This window comes from Pieris rapae, chromosome 1 (assembly GCF_905147795.1).
Source record: "Pieris rapae chromosome 1, ilPieRapa1.1, whole genome shotgun sequence".
NCBI lineage: Eukaryota > Metazoa > Arthropoda > Insecta > Lepidoptera > Pieridae > Pieris > Pieris rapae.
The window spans coordinates 3,870,377-3,896,885 of record NC_059509.1 but is presented as its reverse complement, the minus strand read 5'-3'; the positions used below and the strand labels follow the sequence as shown (position 1 = coordinate 3,896,885).

The window sequence follows — 26,509 nt, the reverse complement described above, 5'->3', positions numbered from 1 at the left end:
CAGTCTTTAAGGTATATCGCAACATAAGGATCTATTTGAAATAAAAGTCTCAAAAGGTGACTGCATTTGTATTTATTTAAGTATATACATAATGATTCGTCGTGGTTAATGTACTTTGGTGCTACTGTATTTTGGTGGTATTGTTGTGCAATCCACTCATACAAAAACACCTAAATTACGTCTGAAAAAATAAAATACGACATCGGACTTTTTAATACACTTAAAACTGGAGCGAACGATCTAAAGCTCGCGTAGTAAAATTGCTGTGTTAACTACATGAATGTTATTAGTTCACTAACTGACCTACATCTTCAAGCGGGCATCAGCAAAAACCAGTATATGGAGAAAAAACGTCGACAAACTTTCTATTAATTCTGCTATTCTGTTTAGTCATAAAACAAGTTCTGTATAGAAGAATATAGTTCCAAAATTGTTGTTCAATTTCACGTTTAATTGCTTAATCTACATTAATATTATACAAATAAAAATTTGATTGTTTTTTTATTATTGGCTTTAGATAATTTAATGAAAGGTATAGGTACGTATGAAAACTTCAAGATGTACTTCAAGATGTGAACACCAATAATCCTTATATGCAGCGGATACTATTGACCATAGGTCAAAGTGATGTATTACAGTTTTATACTAGTCATCAATATTTTCAAAAAAGTCCGTGATGTCTAAAATATTTTTTTTATTTAAAAAATCTATTGGCTTATAAAATCGTGCTACGACCAAATTAATGCGGATTATAATTTTTTATATTAATGATAATTACAATAATTATAATATGAACTAGTAATAGAAGTTCATATCAGCGGCATAGAAAAGGGATGCATATTTGTTTAACGATATCTAATGGCTAAAGGGTCACAGATCTAAAAGACGAATGTATTTCAAAAGAGTTTATTGACATGTAATTCCATCGCGTGCTAGGGTTTGTTTACGGGCCGGTAACTGGTTTCGCGGGTCGCAGCTGCACAAGGTCGCTGCAAAAAGCAAAACGAATGCATGTAAAGCGTTCTAGAATATTGGCGGTTTTGGTTGGAATTGATTTGAGTTTCGGAATCTTTTGAAGCAAATATTTTGGGAGAAAGAATAAGAATGTGTATGATTAGTGGGATAGATAATAAATTGTGTTCTATAAGCAATTTTTTTTATAAAATTTTGTAGATGTGGTGTCCCAGATAGATAAAAATTCATTCGACATTTAACGCTTCTCTATCGCCGGTGAATTATTTTTCACGAAATGTTTTGTAGAAAATCATTTCTATTTCAAGTACATTACATTTGGTGTCGTGCATTTAAAATCGACACTTAGCATCGGCAATATAACGTCGTTTATGGTTTGCTCTTGGCTCTGTTCCAAGAAACGTTGGAAAATCATTTGTATTTGAATCTCTTTGTGATTTATCGTAATGGGCGACGAATCGCATGTGCTTTTATTTGATATTTTTAAACATCAATACTATGTGTAATTTTGAGGAAAGTCTTTAAACATTCAGAATCGAGACTGAATCCTCTCTATCTCAAGAAACTGAATAATCTGGTTCTTGTCATACGACATAATATGTCAGGCACCTAATCAAAGTATCAATGGAAAAATGCAGAATTCTGACCCATAAAGGGTTGTAGATGAATGCGTCTATAGTAAATGTCTATAGTAATATAAAAAAATTGCCTCTTTCCAATACAGTGTAAATGTAATTTGATAGAAAGAGAGAAAAGAGTACTAATTATTCTGATTTTATTCTTTAGTTTATGTTATCGTTTGAATTATTCATTTAGTATATCTCCAAAATCTACATTTCATTACTTAACTCGCATCGCGAAATAATTATCGTTAATAAATTACAAGACATATACAAACGTCGGAAATTTGCTCGAAAATATGAAATATATTTACTATTAAGTATTTGCCCTGATAAAATTTTACGTCCTGCTTGCAACCATACTACTTTGTCTTAATTCTAAACTCCCAATTTATTTAGTTTAACAAACTGACAGGACGAAAAACACAACCCATCATTTTCGTTTCCATCTAAAACAACTGTCAAAATTTTAATATCAACATTGCTGCAGTGGAATCAAGTTTGTTTCCCTTTGATTTTCAGACGTTTTGATAAAAAGTTGCGCCGATTCATACGAAGATAAACACTCCAAGTGGAAATTTGAAACTGTAGTGCATTCTGTTGATTGAAGCGGCAAATTCGAATCTTTTCAACGAATTTATTTTAAATAAAGATTTGTTGAGGTACCTAACATTGTTACTGTTTCTGCTGAAACGCCCCGTAATTAATTATTTCAATTAAACATATTAAGGATGTTAGCAGCGTAAGATCAGTCACTTTGTATATACACAGAAATAAGCAAGCACTTTAACAGACTATAATTAAGTCAACATACTTACGCCCGAACCCAATAATGTATGCTCAATCTCAGATAGAAAACAATCTGAGATTGTGGATTGTCAGACCGTGATAGTTGATCGATCTTCTATCTGCATCCCAATATCCAAACTCTACGAAGTTAATCATTTTTAGCGACGGATAGAATGCAATCTCCTCCCTCTTTGTCGTTCCATTTTACCGAGTTTACACTCATATTATCAATAATAAAATTTAGGATAGGATATTGGCACGGTTGAACTGTCATTTTCATACAAAGGTCTATCCACGGATACCGATCCGACCTACCATGGATAGCTTGTATCGACAGATGGCTATTATAATCCGTCGATTAGTTATTGGCACACTTTTAACAATATTTGGTTTTATATGTCTATCTCAGATGGTCAGAAATGAATTGAGATAGGATATTGGGTTGTTTATTACTATTGTTAGTTGGTATGATAAAACTTTTAAGGTTTAAAATTGTCTCTTATCCTAACTTTTTTAGTACAGCAACTGACCTAAACTATTATTCATGAAATAATATAATTTGTCGTACAACTATGTTTGCAAGATAATGCCAATCATAAAGCAACATACAGCTTAATCCCGTTAAACTAATTGAATACCGGATAACAACAAACGACTCGCGATTAGGCACTAGAAGACGATGAGGTCTTTGTTACAAAGCGGGGATAATCTTTTAAAGAACGAAGGCCTCTAATTGAAATCTTTAAAAGAAGTTCGTTAACATTGACTCTATGAATGGTTCACTTAATTAATTAAAAGTTAACATCCTTTCTGTTGACGTTAGTGTACTTGTTTACCTATATGGATAAAGTTATTTTGAATTTTATTAAACAGATTTACGTATCTGAAATTTAGGTTAAATAATGTGATAAAAACAACATGTATTATTTATGCGATGATTATATTTTACGGCACCGATTAAATGTTGTTATAAGCAAGTAGATTGTCACGTTTCGTAAGCTGAAACAATCATTATTTCATTATTTATGGAATTAATGATATCGGTCGATATCATGTCAGTTTAAGACTTTGTTTAGAATATACACGAATTATCATCGAACAATAATTCGGTAATAATTATTGTTCGAATTCGGTAATAATTCGGTTAATGTATGTGCTTCCGTTTCATATACACTATTCTATTCTAAGTATTGTAAATAAAAAAAGGAAAAAATAACTACTGCGTGAAGAACCTACCAGGGCGGAACTTTTGTTCAATCAACAGGTCATAAAATCACATTATAAAGAAAACACTTTTTTAACAGATTAAAGTATGTATTATTGTAAACTTATAATTATTTAAACATACTTTGAATTTAACCGACGTTTCGCGTGGTTTACAGCGTGCGTTGGTCACGGTGACTGTAGTCAACTGTACTGGACTGTAGTCAAATTTAAATTATGTTTAAATAATTATAAATTTACAACAATACATAGGTAACTTTAATCCGTTAAAAAAGTGTTTTCTTTAAATGTCTAAAAGTTATGTTAATAAAAGACAATATCATATTATAAGTTTTAAAATGCATTTTTTTTTCAGCACACGTCGACAATGAAATGTACCTCTCTCGTGCGCTGGAGAGGCTTGGAGGTAATGCTCTCAGTAAGGACTCGGAGCCAGACATTGGGGCCGCCTTCTTCAAATTTGCCGTCGTCACTAAAGAACTGTCTGCACTTATGAAAACTTTGGTAAGTTCCTAATTTATGGCTTTTTATACGCACGGTACACAGTACAGTTTGCAGACTGCAAACAGACCAAGTGTTATTCTAAAGATAAAGTTCTTACTTTTATCAAACGCTTGGAACTTTTATAAAGGATTGAATGAAATTAATATAAATCAAATTTAACTATAATATTTTAGTTAAATATTTCCTCAGAATGCAGCCACAAGAATTCTCAACTATCGTGAATAGCGAATAGTTGACTGCGCTTGGCTTTGTAGTTGTAATATTTGACTTCGTGCCAACATCAGACATTTTTTAAAAATCTATTTATTTAGAATCTTGTAGATTCTATGATAACCACGTTATTTATATGACAAAGAGTATGTACACATATAAAGTACAAACACTGTAGTGCGCAGTTACCGTAAGTTCACATAGTATTAAGCTACTTTTTCTTAAACAACTGATAATAAAACCTTTTTAGAGACTTCTGCGACTATAAACAGTAAGATATTTGCTGAGTCAAGTTATTCGGAGCCCTAAACTTTTATTGAACTTAAAAACCTTAGCCACCGGGGCCATTAGACTAGGCAAGATCCTCCTTTATGTCTAAGCGTATATCTTTCCCCCACAGCTTTTATTTGCCAAATTGTTTAGTATACGTACATTATCATGACTAAGCATAATAATAGGTTAGTTGTTCTTTAACATTTTTGGATAAATATTAAATTATTTACATACAATTAATGCATTACTTGCAAAACAAATGATAAAACCTCTCAAATTATTAGAAAACTAATTTATTTTACAAATTCGCGTTCGTCAACGGGTACACGGCATGTAAAGCATTTGTGAAATGTGAAGTGAATGCCATTGTGTGTACATGGTACATCTACTGTGCATACATCAGAATGGCAACAGTTGATTATAAAAAAACGTTCTAGATTCTTTTATCATTTGGGATCCTGCCTGAACTGAAAACACATTGTTTGCAATGTTCCTGCGATCTATTCAATGTAGTTCCAAATGCGGTGTCCGCTTTTTTCGTCTTCTCCATCGGGCAAGCTGAAGCAAATTTTGATGTTTTAGGAAGAACGTGGTTGAAGTCAAAATACACTAATGTCTTTGAAATGTGTAAAGTGTAGAAACATTCTTCTAGGACAAGCTTTACCAGATATCGACTGTTAAAATAGTAATGATTTGTTTAAAAGTTGAATTTAGAATAAAAAACCTGCCTTGTGGCAGTGGCTCGTGGGTGGGTGAGATCGTAAATACAATTGAGTTGGCGTGACATCTTTAATTCCAATTTCGCGACACGAGCCGGCTTTTGACCAAATCACCAACTAAACAACGTTCACGCGCCATCATTTCAAATCCCATAAATAAAAGATATTTTATAATGCATGTTTCATTGCATATATAATCCGTATTAATAGTTTAACATACAGAATAGAAAATAACGAGGAAAGCGTTTGAATTTTAATGAGTTGCTTTATCTAAAGTACGTATTCGTATATTTACCTGTATGTGTACGCCCCAGTTCATGTTGTTTGCACGAAACGGTAACTTACGGCTGACGACCGGATTAATAATTAATAAACTGCGCCTTTAACTTGTTTTTTTTTACCGCGTAACCTATTTTAAAGCAGTTGTACTTAAGGCTAAACAGATTGGCTTAATTGTTTGTTTATTTAACACTTCGATGCGTCGTTATCCAACCAAGTGACTGAGGAAATCACTAAACGATTTCATCAGCCCTACTTAGGAGAAATGATTTTGTTCTCTTCGTATGTAGGTTGAAATATAGTTAATGTATCGTAAATATAATGATGGTTTATTGATTTATTAGTCTTACGTGCTATATTAATCGAGTAAAACGAACGTAATAAGACTTGAAATTCTACTAAGTAATATTGAAGGAAAGTCTTACAGAAGCAATCATAATATGTTTACCAGAAGTGAAAGTTCAAAGACTCGCTCGAATATTGCGTTGTACCGGTACTTTTCGAGAGATTTTCGCTTTTACTACAGTTTTATATACCCTAAACGTCTTCTTCGTTTTATATAAAGGCCTAATATTGTTGAGAATTTACTTTATACGCAATGAATAAAGGGCGAGGAAGATAAATAAATAAACAAATTAAATGATACTCTGAAGAATTGTATTTTTTTATTGATATGCTGTATTCATTTTTTTACTATAGGTGCATTGTATTAGTTAATAAAAAGCAGGTGAAATAACGGAAATTTTATTAAAATGTAATCGTTATTTGATGATGCGAACTAATGGAATATGAATATTGTTGTCGTTGATAAATATTTTCGATGAGGGAAAATAATGTTTTGTTATCAATTAGTACTCTTTAATTTTTGTTAGAAAATACTTACGATACTAAACTAAAATTTAGTTTTGTATATATTTATATAAAAGTTAGAAGTAAGTTCAAGTTTATTTCATCAAAACATTTCAGAAAGTAATTTAAAATCAATTACACGTTTATCAGTTAAATTGGAAATAAAATTCTGTCGTAAATGATTCACGCGTGTCCTCAATAAAATCGAAAGAAAGTGAAGGCGAAACATGAATTGGTGTTTACTATACGTTAGAAAGAGTTCTTGGTGTATACTGACCTACAAATGTAGGAATTGATTAAGTTATCTATATAATTATTCGTTAAGTGAAAAATGGTATCAGAGATGTAAATATAAACACTAAGACGGTTCTTTTAAATCTTTGATGACTTTGAAAGATTCGTCGATTTATATTTTGTGTGTACCTCTTTGCTGATTAATTACTTATGGTACATATTTTAAATATAGAACGTTAAGCGATAGCCTACTGAATTTAATGTTATCGTGTATAAAGCTATAAAAATATTTTAACTAACTACCATGTTAGGATTGTAACTCTGAATGTTTATTTGAACAACTTTGTCCCATTAAAAAGTAACGCGCGCATGCAAAGCCTAAATTGTTCATATTTTAAATGATTTGATAAAAATTGAAAATTTGCTGTAAATGTTTATTTCAAACATACACACATAATCTTAACAGCCTATGCCAACCCAATAAATATATCTGGATTATGTGCAGTGGTGGTGTACATTTATTGAGAACAGGTAGATTCAATTTCGGTGGAAACAATAAATCAAAGCCTATATAAGAACAAATATTGGAATTAACTAATTAATTGCATTAATTAAATAAGCCGAGAATCGTTTGAATGAGATTTGAAATGTTTTATAAGTGCATAATTTCATAATTAGTCGTTTATAAACTGTGATAGTTCACTAACGGAAGTGGCGCGATTGAAATATTCACAGCGGACAGTCTGATACCAGAAGGGACCGAACGATATAAATCTAAATTGTACGTGTAGCCTCATTTCCTCATCCTATTTGCATGGCTAGGGTCAAGATTTACTATAACTGGTATGTGTATTGCGGATTGACGTAGTTGATTTAAATAACGAACAATTTTCTTTTTTTTATAAATAGTTTTATTCTTCAAATGAACGAACTAAGTAAGCAGCCAGTGTTTTTCGAAACACTATATAGTAACTATACAGTAATTGTTTTTTTGTTTTCCTTAATTTTTGCTTGTAAATTCAGAAATAAATATCTCAGTATCGGATGTGGATAGCAAGTTAATGTAATCAAAATCTGGTTGAGATTCGAGGATGCCGCATAAAACGCTTTGACGTAGGTGCGTGGGCGCAGATTGTACACCTACTCGCAAATAGGTCAGGGTGATGTTTGCAATTTGACCCTGTATTTTTGCCAAGCAACATCAATTATCATTTGGAATATTCCCTAGTGTTAATTCATTTATGTTTTTAGGGCAGACCAGTGTCAATATTTTTTTTAATCGCTTGTACAACGAAGGAAATCATCGCGAGCTTCGACCTTGAATCGGAATTTTGTTACCAGAGTGCTACTCAAATGGTTGGTCTTTCTATTAATAGGGTAAAGACGAATGACGACTGAACAGAGTTCTTATTATTCGAAATATGGTATTGTGAAATGGACTGCAAAAAGAACCACTAAGTTCATTCCCAGCCAACTACAGATCTTGGTCATATTAATAGGAAAGAACTGGATAGTCTTAACACACGTAGGTAGGAGTGATGGCAGAAGTCGATCGCCTACCTGATGGTCTGGACTAAATTAAGATAAATATGGGTTTCAACATCCCTAATATCCTGAGACAAGCTGGTTAGGGATTTTCAAAACCGGTGTTGTGAACCGTTGCAATTTGTCTCTTTTTAACACAGCGTAAACACAATTTGGCAGAAAGGGTTCCTATTTCCGCAGCGATTTTATGAATAGGATGAATAGTGGTTGTGGATGTTATACAAATATCAATGAAAACGTATAGAATTAAAAGACAAAGCGAAATATCGCACCTAATGACCTCCCCTTATCTTTAAAGATAATATTTCCAGCAAATTTGTTACATTCAGAGATAAGTTATCTCCACTTTCCCATTCCGTCTACATTTTTTATCTTAGCGATAAGTTGGTGCATTATTGCAATTACCTTAATTTACGAAGTACTAGCATTATATAGTTTTGCTTATACTTGTCTTGCGTATGACGAATTTATATACTTTCGTTTCCTTTTCTTTCGCAATTAATGTATTGATTGTATGATTTGATTTGATGAATTTTCTATTCTATTATAAGTGTATTCTATTTCTATTATAAGTGATACGGATTCATGGATCAATTAACATTGCTGTTTGAGACGTAAGTTTCTCGAACACCAATTCCCAAATGAATGAATGTCAAACCTCAATGACAAAGAGCAATGGAGAAAAGTTACTAAAAGAAACTGAGAGGATATGACATTAGGAACATGACAGAGCTAGAGGACGTAACAAAGAGTATTTGAAAGGACAATTGGAGATGAACAAGACCCACCTTGCGAGTTGCAGAAACTGTAATGTGTTGCTACCCAAAGTACAGTACAAAAGGTGGGAAGAATAAAACTGTTTCCAGATTAGATTGGAAGCAAAATGGAAGGAATTGCCGGTATTGGAAGTAACGGTTATTTTTTTCGATTCAAAATTAATTAAACTTCTATGCTCATAAGAGGAAATATCAAAGTTTGACCGCAGTTGCGTCCTTGGGATAAAAAATATATTTTTATCTATATAAATAATTTGAAATATGCTGGGTAGCCGGCTCTTATCTTGTCTCGTTTGCCTGTTATCATATCACATATAAATCATATGCATATTTTGAATCTTTTCCTGAATATTTGTAGCTTATGGGGTATGGCCATGCAAGTTTCAAATATCAAATCAATCAAAAAACCGTTAAGACTAAATGGTTTCAGTACAATTTTTCGACGTTAGATTAGGTTGTAAAAAGGCTTCTAGATCACCAAGTAAGGTAATAATTTTACTTTCTTTGAACCATAATATACAGTGATGATGCGATTCTTATAAAGGACCAAAAATAAGCTTAAAAGTTTTGCCTTTTTTTTAAAATCAATTGAGACTAGTCATGTATAAAAACTGTTATGGATGCGATGTTTTCATTATTTTATAGTCAGCAGATGATCGTTATTTAATAACTGACAAGCCGTTCCGGCTTCGCATGGTTGGGCATTTTTTTTAAGATATCGATATGTTCTTTAATATTATAGCCCATATTAAATAGTGATAATGTACCATTTAAACGGTTAAAGAATTTTTCAAATCGGTCCATTACTTTTTGAGCCACATGTTACAAACATACTTACATACATTTTACTCTTTATAAGTATAGTTAATTAACTAGTTTTAATTTGAACGAAAACACTTTATGCAAATAAATCAAGAGTAGTCAATTTGCAAACAAATTTTCCCTTAAAATCTATTTTGTTTGCCCTAATTTTCAAGCCCACTTCAATTTCTTTCGGAGCGCTCACAGTTGGGTGGAGGGAAGTGCGCAGAATCCTCGCCCTGCCCTTGACACGGCAACATCCTTTGTCCTTAAATATTATCGGTTTTATTACGTCTTCGATATATTGTCTATTATGCTAATGATAATCGTTAAGTAGTTTATAGGAAACTCCTGGGCTATAAACAACGTCATAATATGCGAAGTATTGAAGTAGATACCAGTCGAAGCGATAAACGAAGTTATCTATAACAAATTTATATTATTTCCTGAACAAAAACACACTAAACGTGTGGTGTTATTAAGAGGAAAAATTTGTATGTTTGTAACAAATTGGCTCAAAATGTAATGGAGCTATTTTAAAAATTAAATATGTCTAAACCATCAATTAAAAAAGATTTTTATTTGATGGTCTTATTATCACTAATTAAGAACTTTCTAGTACAATAACGTGGTGTTAGGCTTTACGGAGCTCAAGCAATCTTTTTAATCTATGGTCTTCAAACATTTAGGGCTGTGAATAGGTTTACTCAACTTCATAATTCAAAATTCGTTTGACGATTTTGGTTCACCAAGGCAATATTAGATAGGCCTTAGGATAGGCCTAGTGAGGATTATTTAAACTTTGAATTCTTATAACGATAGAAGAGTTGGTTATTTCAAACCTCGAACAAAAAACATGTTGGCTTATGGTCAATTGCGATAGAAAAGTTGTATGACTTAACACGGTTTTGTGAATCTTGGATACCAAAGTCGATAAGGATAATCCTCGATATCTGGTCTTCATAGCCCACTTCACTAGGCATTTTTATGCGAACTAGCGAGCTGTGAAATCAGCTGTGGAGGTCTTCCCTAGGATATACGGCAACGCACAACAAATGCGGAAACTGCCTTTTATAGCTGTCCAATAAATATTTTTAGTATTCAGTTTTTAGTTAATATACCAGGTAGTATTATGTATTAATTGGGTTTGTTATGAAAATTAAATCACGGTCAAGGTAGCTAAAACTACTGGAGAAAAGCAGACGGATTTACATACAATATGCTTTACGCACGTGCTCTTAATTACAATTATCTGTAATCATTGTTATTATTGTGTACTCTGTGAGAAAAAGTGTTTTATGTATGGCGAAAATCCTTGTGAAACAATTGCAATTACGACCAAGTTTATATTTTTTCTGAATATGTTATTAATTACATTTAGTGAGTACTTGTTGTTTTAAAGGCGAGTATAAAATGTGACACCTGTGTCTAAAACTGTTTTAAACCCTCGCAACAGGCCCCTGGGGAGAATTGTAAGAGGTGGGGCGCAATTAACATCTTTGGTCTCCGGTCTGTCATCACTATTCACTACCGTTCAGCCTAGGTTTATGTGCCCATCAACCTAAGGGAATTGTAGTTCCTGAAAATTGTACTCTTATACGCTTGTCATAATACTAAACCATTGGCGGTGTAGGCAAAGTGGTACCTTTAAATAACACTAGCTCATTTATTTAGAAACTGCTCTTTTTATTTTCTTATTATGGCATTATCGCGTTTCCCTTAAGATAAGCCGGTAATGTCGTGTAACGGATAAGTAACCGTGCTCGCCGTTGCCAACTTCCGGTTTGTGACTTCCTTTTGATCATTGAGTTTTAGTAGCTTTTAAAGTTTAAGTGAAATGAAGACGATATCGATAATATAGGTCAATAGTTGATGTTTAGGGTGAGATTAAGTCAGACTTTAGTAAGTCAAACATGTATTATATTGACTAACAGGAGCAGTTCTTGGCGATTAGTCTTGTCTATTAATTTGAGGGTAAGATTAGGTGTATGGTAACTTCTAAAATAGTTTCTTCACAGTACCTACGTTCTAGGATTATCTAGGGTGCTAGATTATAAGACCCATATATGCAGAATAAAAAAAGAACTTGCTAAAAGTTAAAAATTATTAGAGACAACGATTATTTTATAAATTCCGTATATAGTTTAATATAAGATTCACTACTTTGCCATGTAGAGCAAAAACCTTATATCAAAAGTTACAAAAGAATATTATTTCTTTATCAACATTTATTCGTACATTATTAATATCTTTGTTCAAAGTTGTAAACAAAAATTATTGTTGAAATTGCATCTTCAAGTACAACTTGAGAAAATAAAAGATTTTATTATATCTCCGGGATAAGACAAAGAAACGCGATGTTCTATTGTCTATTGTGAGTTATGAAGAGGCTCCATATCGAATCAATCTTCTATAGTCTATACTGCCGCATCGTTATTGTCTATTTTATTTGAAGTAACACAAAACCTATTATTTTTCACAGTAAATGTCAAATGGTCAATAAAAAAGATTTCATCATTACTGTTACGAATTAATCGTACGTTCTGATTTCATGGTTTTTAGTTTTATTTACTTAGATTAGTTGGTAGTAGGAAAGGCCATCTTTTGTATTGAAATTGTTTTGTTCGAGGTTTGAAATACAACCACTTCCGGGCTGTTTCCAGCTTGAACATTATTATACCAACCTGATGCAGTGCAGTTAAAGTCCCAGTCATTAAAATTGGTTTAACATGAACGTATAACTAAAAGTATAACATTGGTTTAAACGTAAAACAAGAGAGAACCCTTACCCTATAACGCACTGACTATCACTGTAATGACCACCTGTGACCATGCAACTGTAACCATGCGAAACGTCGCGATATAGTGATTAAGTTAATTAAATGACTTATGTGACGTTGAAGGCACAGCAATAAAGGTTTATAAGCATCTAAATAAATATTGCGTATAATTGTAGTACATTTGACCGTATAATAACACGTATAACACATCGTACTTTGAAATTGGGGTTGGCGAACTATCCAGGAAAGGTTTCATGTCAAATACTCCTTCGGCTCCTGCCTATCGATGTGTTCGCTTGAATGGTTTTTCGATGGCTTTCTATAGAGTTTCCACTTAAATGAACAATGTTAATCCGTACTTGAAAGTAAAACTAAGGTGAGAAATCCTAGATCTATTTATTTATTATCTAAATTAAAAGACGGCGGGCCGTAAAGCCTATTTATAATAATCGACTATAATGTTTAAAGAACTTTATTTCTCATTACAAAAAATACTATATATACATGAGAAACTTAATATGTATATACGAGCGAGATACAAGTCGCCATTAGCCGTCCCAATTTTAGTCTCATACTTACGATTGAGAGTAATAATTTTTGAACATTTACATGCTTGCTTTTTGAGCACGAAAAATACACATAAAGTTAGCTTTCTTTTAACCATTTGATACTCGTATATATACGCCTTAATAGAGAATATCTAAGAAGATTTATCTGAATAGTCTATATATTTTTCTCGAAGAAATAATTAGTATTTAAAAAATATGCTGTGATGTTTTTTCATCGAATGAATATAAATTTCGTTTTACATTGCACTTGAACTAGTTGAATTTTATTCATACACCGCGAGTGAAGCTCTCCATACCTCAATACCTCTATGCAATTGAATTCACGTATCTTTACAGGTCATTGCCAACTAAACTCGTTGCATACAAGTGTACCTCGGCTATAAATTCTCATTGCCGTTTGGTACTTTAGATGCGGGCGGTGCATTTACAAGTAAATAGTCTATCAAAACGATATGAAGCAATCCCAGAGGCTGAGCTATACCGCGCCGACACTAGCGGAATTCTAGTTGAGTTGTGCAATACATTGGGGAGCTGAGCCATTCTATATCTGTAATCTTTTGAGCGGTTTTGTAGAGAATTCGTTTTGGTTGCAATATTTTGTGAAATCTTGTGTGCATTTGACACATACAGTGATGAAATAAAGGACAAGTATTTGGTTGCCGTCCACAAGTAAGACACCTTCACGAAACAATAGATGATAAACAGTACTGTTTGTTTGCTTATGTTGGTTTTGCTGCTCAACTGATATAGGTTAATATAGCGAGATGCTGAATCATTCTTAATAAATTAGCACTTGACAAATACAAGGGCGGATCTAGTTGTCGCTTGTCCACATATGCAGTATCAGTAGTACACATTTATTTCTGCTAATATGTATAAACTAAAGATGACGGAACTGCGGTACGAATTCTTTTATTGAAACAGTATTAAATGACCCGGCCTTGGACTAATATACACTCAAGCATCTTTGTGCTTTCCTAAAGGTACCCGTCAAAGTCAGAATGGTCTTATTTAAGTTATTTTAGACGGATAAATATTTTTGTTAGATAGCCTCCTGTTTTTGATACTACTATTTTATACTTACTATTTCATTTTTCCAAAATTTTTATGTAATAATATACACAAAGCTCTATCTTAACAATATCAATTTCTATTGTTCACAGATGCAGAATATAAACAACATAGTCATGTTTCCCATAGACAGCCTTTTGAAGGGAGACCTACGAGGTGTGAAGGGTGACCTCAAAAGGCCGTTCGACAAAGCATCCAAAGACTACGAGTCGAAGTACCTGAAAATTGAAAAGGAGAAAAAGTCACAAGCGAAGGAAGCCGGCCTAATTCGTAGTGAGGTGACGCCGGCCGAAATTGCTGATGAGATGGAGAAGGAGAGGAGATTATTTCAACTGCAAATGTGCGAGGTAAAAATTTGAACGATTTGTTTTTATCATATATTTTTAATCTGTGACTGAATTGGTAATGAATATAACCCAAGTATTTTATAAGTGGTCGGGATTAAAAGGGAAAAAGGGGTGATCGCGTGTAAAATTAAAATTAATTAACAGAAATGTATCTGCTTCCTGCTGTCGTTATGGGACTTCACTATCAATCCCTATTAAACCATGATGCGTTTAAATAAATTCGTTAATTAAATTTGATCGTTTAATTCAGACCTCATTGAATACTCATATCCATAGAAATCGGTTTGTACTAAAAAGTCTGTTGGTTTCGTGTTGGAGTTCCTGTCTAAGTAATGCGCCTATACTGAACTTACTAATTAACTACTTAACTACCTTTTGTTTTTGTTTGGTGGTATGGTGGTATACCACCTATACGGACTAAAAAAACAAATATTATACATATTGTTTTGTGTTCCTCTGATACAACTCTCTGCTAATAAAACAAGTACTTTTATTTCATATCGTGACAATAATGAACAAAATAATGAATAATTAATTTACTCAGTACTCGGGTAGTTAATTGTTAGGAGAATAGCTTTAATAGTAATTTTACCCACGGTTTTGACTGCCATTGTTGTCAACAGGTAGCTAAGTAATTAAGTTTTTTCAATATTGGTTTTACAACGATTTTAAACAAAAACTGTAAATTTTAAGATACATTAAAACGTCATTTATAATTTAAATATCAAATCACCTTTATTTACTAGGGAACACAGTGTACATTTATTAATGTCAATAAAGAAATACATCACATACTCAATGCTTCTAATTTTACATTTACTGCCAGTTCTTAAATCAAGGGCGAGAATGGGCTAGAGGAAGTGGAAATAAACTCTCCGCCACTCTTTTTAATTACCAAGTTTCTTTTACAAAACGTGAGGAGCTGCAACAATAAGCCCACGTTCCACTAAAGTAATTAATAGTTAATCATAATTAAAAACAAAGATTTGACCTCTAGATTTTATTTGATGGATTTGTCTAAATAAGAACAAGAAATATATTCAAACATTTTACATAGAAAATACACTTTATAGTCCAGTGGAATAAAGTAAAAATCTCAGTCTAGAATTAGTTTTGGCTCGGGTCTACGTTAGCCGTGTAATTAATTGTAAGTGCAATTTGTGGTTCCGAATCTGACTCGAGAGGGCAATAGAACTGCCACGAGCTTTTAACTAAAATCTTGCTTAATTGATATTTTATTCCGTAATATTTATGTGCATTTCGTAAGGACATTAATATTCAATTTCATTTATTAAAATATACAGAGTTGAACATTAGTGTCTATAGGTCTAATGTTTATACATTTGATGCAACACAGTTTAGTTGACTAAGTGTTTGCATTTTTACAGAGAAAATATAGCTAAGCAGAATTTTGAATAATTAATATATTTATTTGTTTAAATAGACAATCATATGTCACAATACTCAGTATGGTTATTATTGTGTTAGTTACAATATTGTCATAGAGTATTTTAAATCATTATATTAAAAAGGCTAATGTTACTGCCAGAATGCTGTAAGTTTCTTACTGTACTACTAAACCTTCAACAGAATCAGTTTAAATTTAGTGCCAGTCTCAATAGTTTTCTGTTGTTTTGAAAGATTCAATCGAAGTCTTACTTCAAAAGTGAAAAATATCTATATATTAAACCAATAAATGCAATTAAATTCAATAATACGTAAAAGCTAAATTTATAGAATTTCAACCGATAACATTATCAAAGTCAAATAATACTATTTGCTACTTGTACTAAGACGTTAACAGTTATATATTACATAGATATAAGATATGCCGACTGTGTGAATGACCGACCTTACAATGGCACTATTAATTTAACTCGGGAACGGTGCTTTATGATTTTCGGTGTTTCGTTACGGTTACATTAAATAATGTGTTGACGTTAGGTAGTATATTTTATAGAATATGTTGCAAACATTGGGGTAGGACGGTCGCCTGATGTTTAGTGACAAACCATCAATACACTGCCGCGGCTCGCAAAAGCGTTAAAGAAATATTTTTTAATAATATAACGGGCAGCCGGTTCCATATAGTGGTGATGCACGCCAAATTGAACCTTTAAACGGCGTGATTATTTACATACATTAAGTAATAATAATAGGATTTGGCAATTGTGTGAGATAGTTCACAATTGCGATAACGATAGTTTTCTTAAAATAGTTTTGAAAACGATTCATTTGTTGTTATGGCTAAGTAACAACGGTCCTTGTAGCAAGAAAAGTCAGGTCTGGAGAAAAGAGGTCTTATACTCAATTGTAATCGTTAGTATATGAATTATTATTCGAAAGATTTTTTGATATTAAGCACTGTTACAATATTTAAAATACAAATACAAACATAAACTGTTTTCGCAAAATTACGCTAAATGATTTGAACAATGAACAAATTGGAAACAAAATTGAGTCTTATTACTATCAAGCAGCCCTTATAATCGATACCATATTGTTAGCACGTCACTGGAAATTTCCCCTTATGCTAATTGTATGCAAATTAAATGCTTCAATAATATTTATAAAATCTTAATGCGTATTATCTAATTATGTATGATAAGCTCTCGAAAGCCGCGTGAAAGGTGTTTGATTGTTACATAATAGACATTTGTTTGTATTGATTATATTTTCTACTTTCTTTTGATATCCGGCTGCCGTATTCTGTAGAAATTTAAATGTTTTAAATATTTGAAGAAACCGTGTTTTGCTTACGTGTATAATAAATACTAAAAGAGTAATAGAATCTGTTTTTCTTCTAGATTTTGGTGAGGTGTGTATTATTAGTATCCAAAAGAATACTTATCCGCGAGCGACGTTGCGTATCTAATATTCTAAATACGCATAGTTCTTGAGAAAAAAATACTCTAGAAATTAGTTGATACAAATATTCTTTTGCGAAATTATTTACGATGCCATCGTTTAGAACTACATACCGGTTATATTGGCCAAAATCAAAGGTCCCAGCTGAATTCTATTGTATTAGGTACTTAATTACAACATCATCAGCTGTTACGATGTCGATATATCAGATTTAGAATATATTTATAATTCGTTCCATGAATATATGACTCAGCATAATACTAAGAACATAGTCAAAACAAACATTTTTGTCACTACCGGATACAAAAGAAATTTCTTCCGAGAAGAGCCTGCAAGAAAACCGGCATTAGTATTATTTTATAAGACCACTCTGAACCCAGAAATGAGTTTCTCTGAGAGAGCGACTCTTAGTACTTTATAAAACGCTACATCATACCCCTGTGACCGAGCAAGTGATATTGTGTGGAGTACCGTTATATGCCAACAAAGTCTGAACGCGATTTATTTAAATTGTTTGAGGATTGTGTTACGATGATTAAGAAGGTCATTGCTATGGCGCCGGTAAATAAGCAAGATTTTTAAAATATTAACAGTCGTATTTATAAGGTTAGTACGAAATTTGTTACCATACTGTTTCTATGGAAATAACATTGGCATCAGGTTCAAACTAAAATCATCGTAGTCACACATCACCCATTATAGGCTCAAAGGAAAATTTTAAATATTCTAAACATTGCTTGTGTTAGCAATGTTTTGTTGTGATATTCTTTTCGTTCTTTTGTGATATTCACTTAGTTATTTACGTATAAATATTATAAAACATCGCAATGTTGATTAAGCAAAATAGTATTTTCACGTTACGGATTTCTCTTTTATATTTCGATATGTGTATAACAAATTAATGAAATGCCAATTGCATCTGGCACAGCGCTAGTGTTTCTGACAGGAGTTAATTTAATATTATTAGGGACTTTAATGACCATTGTTATGTAGTTAAATGCTATTTGTACTGCATATAATTTTCATATGTTTATCAACAAACATTGTGAATCATTTATTTCATAAAACAAGTTTACCTATAAAACAAGATTCTTCGTCACAAATTTAAATAATCTTATATAAATTATAATCGCTTCAGATGCTTAGTTTTGAAGCCATTAAAATACATGTCTATTTAAGAATATTATAGAGACGAATAAAAATACTTACTTACACATAACTTTTTTTAAAGTAAAGAGCTCCAAGCGGCTCCATCTTTATCTTGAGTTAAGTATTCTTCAGCCAATTTACGCCATATACGTACAGGAATATATCTATACGAATATTATGAAAGAGGAAACATGAATGTTTTTGTATGTTTGTAATGCTTTCAAACATATTTTTTACTAATGTCGGAATTTCTACGTAAATGATATTACGAGGTAAAAAATATATGACAAATATATTCGTTGTAAAGTAAAATTTATGTATTGATTAGTTTATGAATGTAAGTGATAAGTCTAATAATCTGAAAGGAAGTAATAAAACCTGAGAAAACTAAGCAAAATAAAACTTTTATGGTAACAAAAGCTTAGTAGACTTTCCGAGATCTATGCGAGTGAAACCGCTGGGCATTGTCAGTATGTTATTTTTGCGTACAAAACTCTCTACTAAATAAAATACATACTATTTTGTAGCAGCGTTTCAATGTTTGAGCTTTAAGCCAGAATAAATATGTCGTCTACTATCAGGCTGTCTAGTTTATTGATTTCTATTCAGTTAAAAATAGTCGAGTCTATGCGCGAATAAATTATGTAATCCATAATTTCGTTCGTACTATTGTATCGGTTTCTGAGTTTATTTCTATTAATCATAAGTGCTGGACGTCTATGATGTTTAAACATTGTAAGTAGAAGTGGAGGTTTATAGATACGTGTATAGACTTCTGGTATTTCTGCATGGTGATGACGTCACTATTGATTTGAAGGTAACAAACAGGACTATGGAAAGTATAACGCTTCGTTAGTGTTTAAAAGAAAGGTTTTGCATGAGCTACAATGGCGGCAGGTTAATGACCGGCCTTGCGCGGCGCAGGGCCGTGCTGTCATGACCCTAACTTGAATTTGCTTGTCTGACAAGATCCTTTTAGAGTGAATTGTTGCGAAATCAGTTCTCGAAAAGTATTGTCTGCGAGCTTACGCGGCTTACACCCGTCTGACGGCGGATGACGTCTCCGCGAACATATTTGTTGATGCAAGTCAACCATGCCAAATAAATATACAAATATAGTCGTCTCAACAAGGTCGTATATTATTAATTGCACAAGCAAAATGCGAATCGGGAGCTATGCGCGTGCGTCATATTTTTATACGGAAGGGCAAACTTTTTACACTTTACCAAGTGACCGCTAACCGTCAGAATAAAGTTCATGTGCTTATTAAGACAGTTCATTTCCTGGATTAGGTTCAATATGTTATAGGTTAAAATTGGTTTCTAATAACCTATCTAAGTCTGTTAATACTTTTAAATAGAAGTAAGTTTAACCTGATGGTAAGTGTTACCGCCGCCTGTATACACTATCAAGTGGGGCTCGCGAATACGTTGCCGATCTTTTAAGAATTGGTACGCTCTTTTCATGATGGACCCTATGTTGAAAGTGTTAGGATTTACTTCAGTGGGCAGCTGTTTCCACATAATGGTTGATTTAAATAATTATGTTTATAAGTAAATCACTTAAATACTAAATGTAAGAAATATTTTTGTTTCAGTATCTGATAAAATTCAACGAGATTAAAACGAAAAAAGGGATAGAGTTGTTACAACACCTCGTAGAATATTACCACGCCCAGACGAACTATTTTCAAGATGGACTGAAAACTATTGAGCATTTTGGAGTGTACGTTGCCGATCTAAGCGTGCAACTGCAGAAGATAAGGCAGCAACAAGACGACGAGAGGAGGAGGCTTCTTGAATTACGAAATATGTTGAGGGCGGCCGCTCCACAGGATAGAGAGGTAACAATAGCTTTTAAGTTCTGCTATCACGTTTTTAATCGATGACTTGTCTATAGGAAAATTTACTAGGAACATACGCAGGAACGATTCTGTTGTTATTATTGATTTTCACCTAATCGTTGGAAGTATAAATTTTATCTTCGGTAAAGCGAATGTTATCGGCTTTGTTTATCCATTTATCATATCATGAGTGTTGGCTTAGTGGCTTTAGCGTGCTACTGAAGTCGTGAGTTCAATCCCCGGCTGTGCACCTATGGACTTTCTTTCTATGTGCGCATTTAACATTTGCTCGCACAGTGAAGGAGAACATCGTGAGGAAACCGGATTGCCATAGATCGAAAACGCCGATGGCTTGTGTACTGGAAGTTGATCACGTTTGCCTAGTAGCGCCCGAACCCAATAATGTATTCAAAATCTCAGATTGTTTTCAGACCGTGACAGTCGATCGATATCCTATCTGCATCCCAATAATTAAACCTTACGAACATACCGTTCGATTTGATTTTTGTCGACGGATACAATGTAATCTCTTCGCTCTTTACACTCATATTTCATAATCAATATAAACCAAATAAAGTAAATAAAACCGTACAAATAATATTAAAATATACATGTCTATGTTTAAAACATATCAAATAGTTTTTTAATTATTTTAAAAACTGGTGTAAGTTAAAATCGTGAGAAAGGATTAGCACAGTTGAACTGTCATTTTCATACTAAGGTCTATCCAAATACACCGATCCGACCTACCAGGATAGCTTGTATCGACAGATGGCTATTACAATTCGTCGATTTGTTGCTGGCACAATTTTATCAATATTTGGATTAATATGTCTGTTCTCTGATGGTCAAATGGATTGATTTAAGTTATTGGGTTTGGGCTGATACAAAAATCTGTGGCCCAGATCTAAAAAGGTTGTAGCATCCACAGATTTATTTTTTATTAATCATAGTAAGAATTATTTTAATGTCTGGATTAAAAACGCTTAAGCCATAATGACATCTCACCAGTATTATTACACCGGTATTCTACTCCTCACCTCACTTCCACGAATGCGTCATTGCACATTAAGTTTTTCTTTAAATCATTTAATTTTATTGCATTCCATATGCCTTATCGTATTGTGCGGGCGTTGTTTTTAAACTTTTAACTGTTTGGTGATTAATGCATTTTGATATGACATACACCATTGTGTTTATATCACAGAACTATGAGTTTAAAGGTCAATCGGGTTCTTATTTATATTACACAAATAAATCTACGAATTAAAGATCGCAAGTTACAAACGCGTAAAAATCTTTTAAAATATATTACTATCAATTAGATACAGCGCGAGTATCTAGTTTATATGCTTGGACACCAGTTCTAAAAACTTAACTTATCTATTGTTATGACATTATAAAATTAATATGACATTTGCATGCCTGTATACAGGGCGTCCCACGGCGATGCCACACGGAGGGAAAGTACCTTAAGTATTAATGATAGGATATTTTACTGAAAGAAGACATCGTTTAATTTTTAATAATAAGTAGAACTGCATTCACAGATTTTAAAAAAAATTTCTACCTCAACCGGGAATCGAACCCGCCAAATGTGACAGTAAAATTACATGTATTTTATAATAGCGTTTGAATGGGCTACTCATAAGCATTATTTTTTCCTTAGTAACCTAGCATATTAAATGAAACTAAAAACATAAAATTTTACATTTTATTAAAAAAAAAATTATCAAATGCTCAAAATGTGATCCGTTCTGTTGTATACAAATTCTCACTCTTTTAATAATTTCTCTCCCTGTCGATTTACTTATTTTTGCATGGTGGATGTTTGAAATAATACGTCTAAGTTCATTTTGCACCTGCACACTGTTGTACCGGTTCCTGTAAACTAAATATTTTACATAACCCCATAAAAAAAATCAAGTAGGGTTAGATCTGGGGATCTCGGTGGCCATCTAATTTGTCCAAAAGTGCCGATCCAGGAAGGAAAATGTTCATTAAAAAAAATAATATTTAGTTTACAGGAACCGGTACAACAGTGTGCAGGAGTTACAAAATCAACTTAGACGTATTATTTCAAACATCCACCATGCAAAAATAAGTAAATCGACAGGGAGAGAAATTATTAAAAGAGTGAGAATTTGTATACAACAGAACGGATCACATTTTGAGCATTTGATAATTTTTTTTTTAATAAAATTTAAAATTTTATGTTTTTAGTTTCATTTAATATGCTAGGTTACTAAGGAAAAAATAATGCTTATGAGTAGCCCATTCAAACGCTATTATAAAATACATGTAATTTTACTGTCACATTTGGCGGGTTCGATTCCCGGTTGAGGTAGAAAATTTTTTTAAAAATCTGTGAATGCAGTTCTACTTATTATTAAAAATTAAACGATGTCTTCTTTCAGTAAAATATCCTATCATTAATATTTAAGGTACTTTCCCTCCGTGTGGCATCGCCGTGGGACGCCCTGTATAGCGGAATGTGCTGATTTTTATAATTAATGTATCTAATTGTACCACTATCGTAGCAAATAAACCATTTCATTTCATATAATTTGAAGGCCTGTCTACTTTTAGGCCGCTTCAACGGTCGGGGGCTATTCTCTTCACCAACTCCAAGGCGACAAGCAGCACGGAGTCACCCGTAGCGGGTACCTTCTAAAGAAATCAGAAGGCAAAGTGAGACGGGTCTGGCAGAAGAGACGATGTCGAGTCACAGCTGAAGGATACTTGGATATTTTTCACGCCGACGAAAATAAGACCCCGGCGAGAGTGAACCTATTGTTGTGCCAGATTAAAGTAGCTGCGGAGGACAAGAGAGCATTCGATCTAGTCTCATGTAAGTAATTTAGGGGCAATTAGGGGAGTGAGGATAATGGGTAGATCGTTATGCTGTGACAAAGAAGCAGCTGGGACTTCAAGTGAAAGTGAAGAGGTTTGAAATGTTAATTTTATTTTTACTCTCAAACTTAATGTGAGAGGGACAATCTATATGAAAATATGTTTTGTAAGAATAAACATGTGTGAACATGAGAACTTAAGCAATGCAGTGATAAGATCCATGGAACTTCCTCACAATCGAGAAGCCCGCTCTGTGTATTGAAGAAGTCGTATGGTTCAGCCAAGCATGGTTTTTTTCTATGGAATCTCGCTGTTTGCTCTTACAGCTTAGCTCGGGTTGTTTTAACGTAGCTCAATGGGCGTTTTTCCCGCGACTAGCACAAAGCATCTCCTGTGAGACTCGAACCTCGGCTGGGGCCGTCCCGGGGTAGCCAAGCATACGCGAATATAGACTCTATATATATATATATAAATATATGTAATTTAAATATTGTACTTTAATTACCATATTGAATTTGCGCATTTAAAATATCACAATAACATACGCAGCTTATTATTCATAAATATAATAATCTTTAATATTAAACAGCGTTATAGGAATTACATGTTTTTGTCATGTTACAAGTAGGTTACAAGGTTTTCTTCTGCACTTGGTGTCATTTTTGCGTGCCTCTGTTCAACGTATTTATATTTTTTTTTAATACTTATAAAACAATTGCAGGTAGCCGTACCTATCATTTTCAAGCAGACGATGAGAATGAGCAGCACGCTTGGACTTCAGTACTTGTAAATTGCAAGGAAGGTGCCCTCATGAGGGCATTCCATCAACAGGGGGGTGAGAGTAACGACACGGGTCATTCCTTCCTGGATCTGCAGAGGTCCATCATCAGGGCTGTTAGGTCCATGCCAGGGAACCAGGTCTGCTGTGACTGTGGATCTGTTAATGGTAAGTGTTTCTTATCGTTAAAATCGTATTTTCGAACTATTGATTTGATTTGTGTGTGTTTTTGTTTGTAATAAATGTTCACCTAAACGAGTGTGTGAGATTTATGCTTTATTTTTTATATAGTGTGGTGTTATTTTATATGTCCTTAAAGCCGTTATTTACATTTTATATAATTAGATTGTAATGTAATTATGGAAATTCGACATATATATTTTTGTTTTAAACACATTTTGTGTTGTTGCAAATCTCCAAAGGGAAAATGGAACATTTAAAAATAACCAGTGGCACCCCTACCTTCTAGGTCTGTGTCTCAGATATCTGTATCCGTTTCGTGACACTTGTGCCTGACACAGGCCATCAACTTTTTTGGGTTGTCTGTTATCTCACGATATTTCTTCCTTCGTTGAATACGCACATATATCGAAATAACATTAGTGCACAACTGGAGACCGAACCTACGAACTTAGGAAGTCGCAATCACGAGGCGATTACTGCAATAAGTGTATCATTATACCAGCTGAAAAATCTTCCAAATTTTAGCATACAAACGAAACTACTCAACTAGATTAAAATATCGTACAAAAGTTCGCTAAAAGCAGCTATGTTGAGGACAAAATAGCCGTCTCGGCGGAAATTACGCTGGCTATACAAAGTTATGAAACTGTTGTATATTTAAGTTTCAAGAGCGAAATGAAACCTAGCTGACGTTTACATCAAAATCTTAACAAGCGGCATTAAATTGAGAAGGATTAAAATTAAATTTATCTTTAATTTTAAAAATGTTGGGTCTATACTCTATGTATATATGTAAGAATAATATTAGAAATAAATTAGCTAAAGTCATCGTTCATTATCATCATAGCCTAAATACAATTTGTCAGAAATTTCGTACTTTACTTAAAAGAATGCAAACAGTTTTGTTAAAAGTGATACACTGTTAACACTTTTTTGGTACCTAATAATATATCTCTAGTTTATAGCAGTTTAATCACGTAAATCTGTGTTTGGGAGCAAGTGACGGTCAATAGATGGCAATCAATGAGTGTAGGGACAGATAAAGCGTGCTTTAGGATATGTATGGATCAGAGACCTGGTCAATTCGTTTAATAATTCTATAAGGAGAATTTTGCGAATACCATAAACTACAAAACAATAAGTCCATTCTTAACCTAGTAAAGATCATCACAAGACTGTCAAATATCATCAACAATCTGGTGCTTACCTGCTTTGGCTATAATGCCAGCAAGTAACCAAATAATGCGGGGCCATTCAGACAATAATTATGGTATCAACATCCGTAATGCCTTGAGAAAAGCTGAGGATAGAGGCGTGATCTTCAGTAATGAAAACTACGAAGAAGAATGTGTTTAACGGCTCAAAGTAAAAACGTCTATAAATATTCTTTGTAATATCACAGTATCGAATAAACCGAACAATTAGGTGCAAGTGTCGGTAAACGGATAAAAAGTGCGAGTGTATTGTTTTCATTGAGTAGTCATCGTTGCGTAACATTATGCATTGTGCATGCAACACTAGGTAAATAGGTTGGGTTTTTTGTTCGTAGTGACAGCCTGTTTCTCGAGTTGTTAAGACGAGTTCGCCTTTTACGTTAAGGAAACAAACGAGCCCTTTAATTATGGTTATTTCAGTTAAGGATTCCTTTACTTTAAAGTTTCAAACAACAAGGTACGTACAACTAGTTAGCGGTAGTAGAATCTCTTGTAAAAATGAAGGTTTGCTTACACGCCGATTATTTAACGGTAATCGTTAATTACATATAAATGTAGGCGATATGTAACTGTATTACAAATATTAAAAGGACCATATTTTGTCGGGTTTATATACACTCACAAATTTAAACATAAATAAAAATATTTTTTTTTATATATTTGGAGATGGATTAGTTTTCCATGAACGAAAAAAGAAGATATCGATGAAATACTTTTTAAACTGTCTATTCATTCCAGATCCGACTTGGCTGTCAACAAACTTCGGTATAATAGTGTGTATAGAATGTTCTGGAAGCCACCGGGAACTCGGTGTACACATCTCACGGATACAATCTTTGACTTTGGACCGGCTTAGCACGTCTCAGTTACTCCTCGCACGGCACATGGGCAATCAGACATTCAATGACGTCATGGAAAACACCCTGGACGAGAGGCTAAAGTTAAAACCTGGTAGTACAATGTAAGTTGAAAACCATATTTTGATATCTCGTATGCTTTGTTTTATTCAAAGACAAAAATCATTTATTCATATAGGTAACACAATGTACACTTATGAA

At 33.2% G+C, this 26,509-nt stretch overlaps 1 protein-coding gene across 2 annotated transcripts in view; it reads left to right on the top strand.

Annotated features, from left to right (window-relative positions):
- The window catches only part of LOC110994908 (arfGAP with SH3 domain, ANK repeat and PH domain-containing protein), a 41,978-nt gene that overhangs the window by 5,642 nt on the left and 9,827 nt on the right, over positions 1–26,509 (top strand). For both annotated transcript variants that reach the window (XM_022261825.2, XM_022261827.2), the window contains exons 3-8: positions 3,961–4,109; positions 14,308–14,562; positions 20,178–20,423; positions 23,013–23,274; positions 23,998–24,222; positions 26,190–26,412. In XM_022261825.2, coding sequence (XP_022117517.2) covers positions 3,961–4,109; positions 14,308–14,562; positions 20,178–20,423; positions 23,013–23,274; positions 23,998–24,222; positions 26,190–26,412 — 1,360 coding nt within the window. The remainder of the gene's footprint in view (positions 1–3,960; positions 4,110–14,307; positions 14,563–20,177; positions 20,424–23,012; positions 23,275–23,997; positions 24,223–26,189; positions 26,413–26,509) is intronic.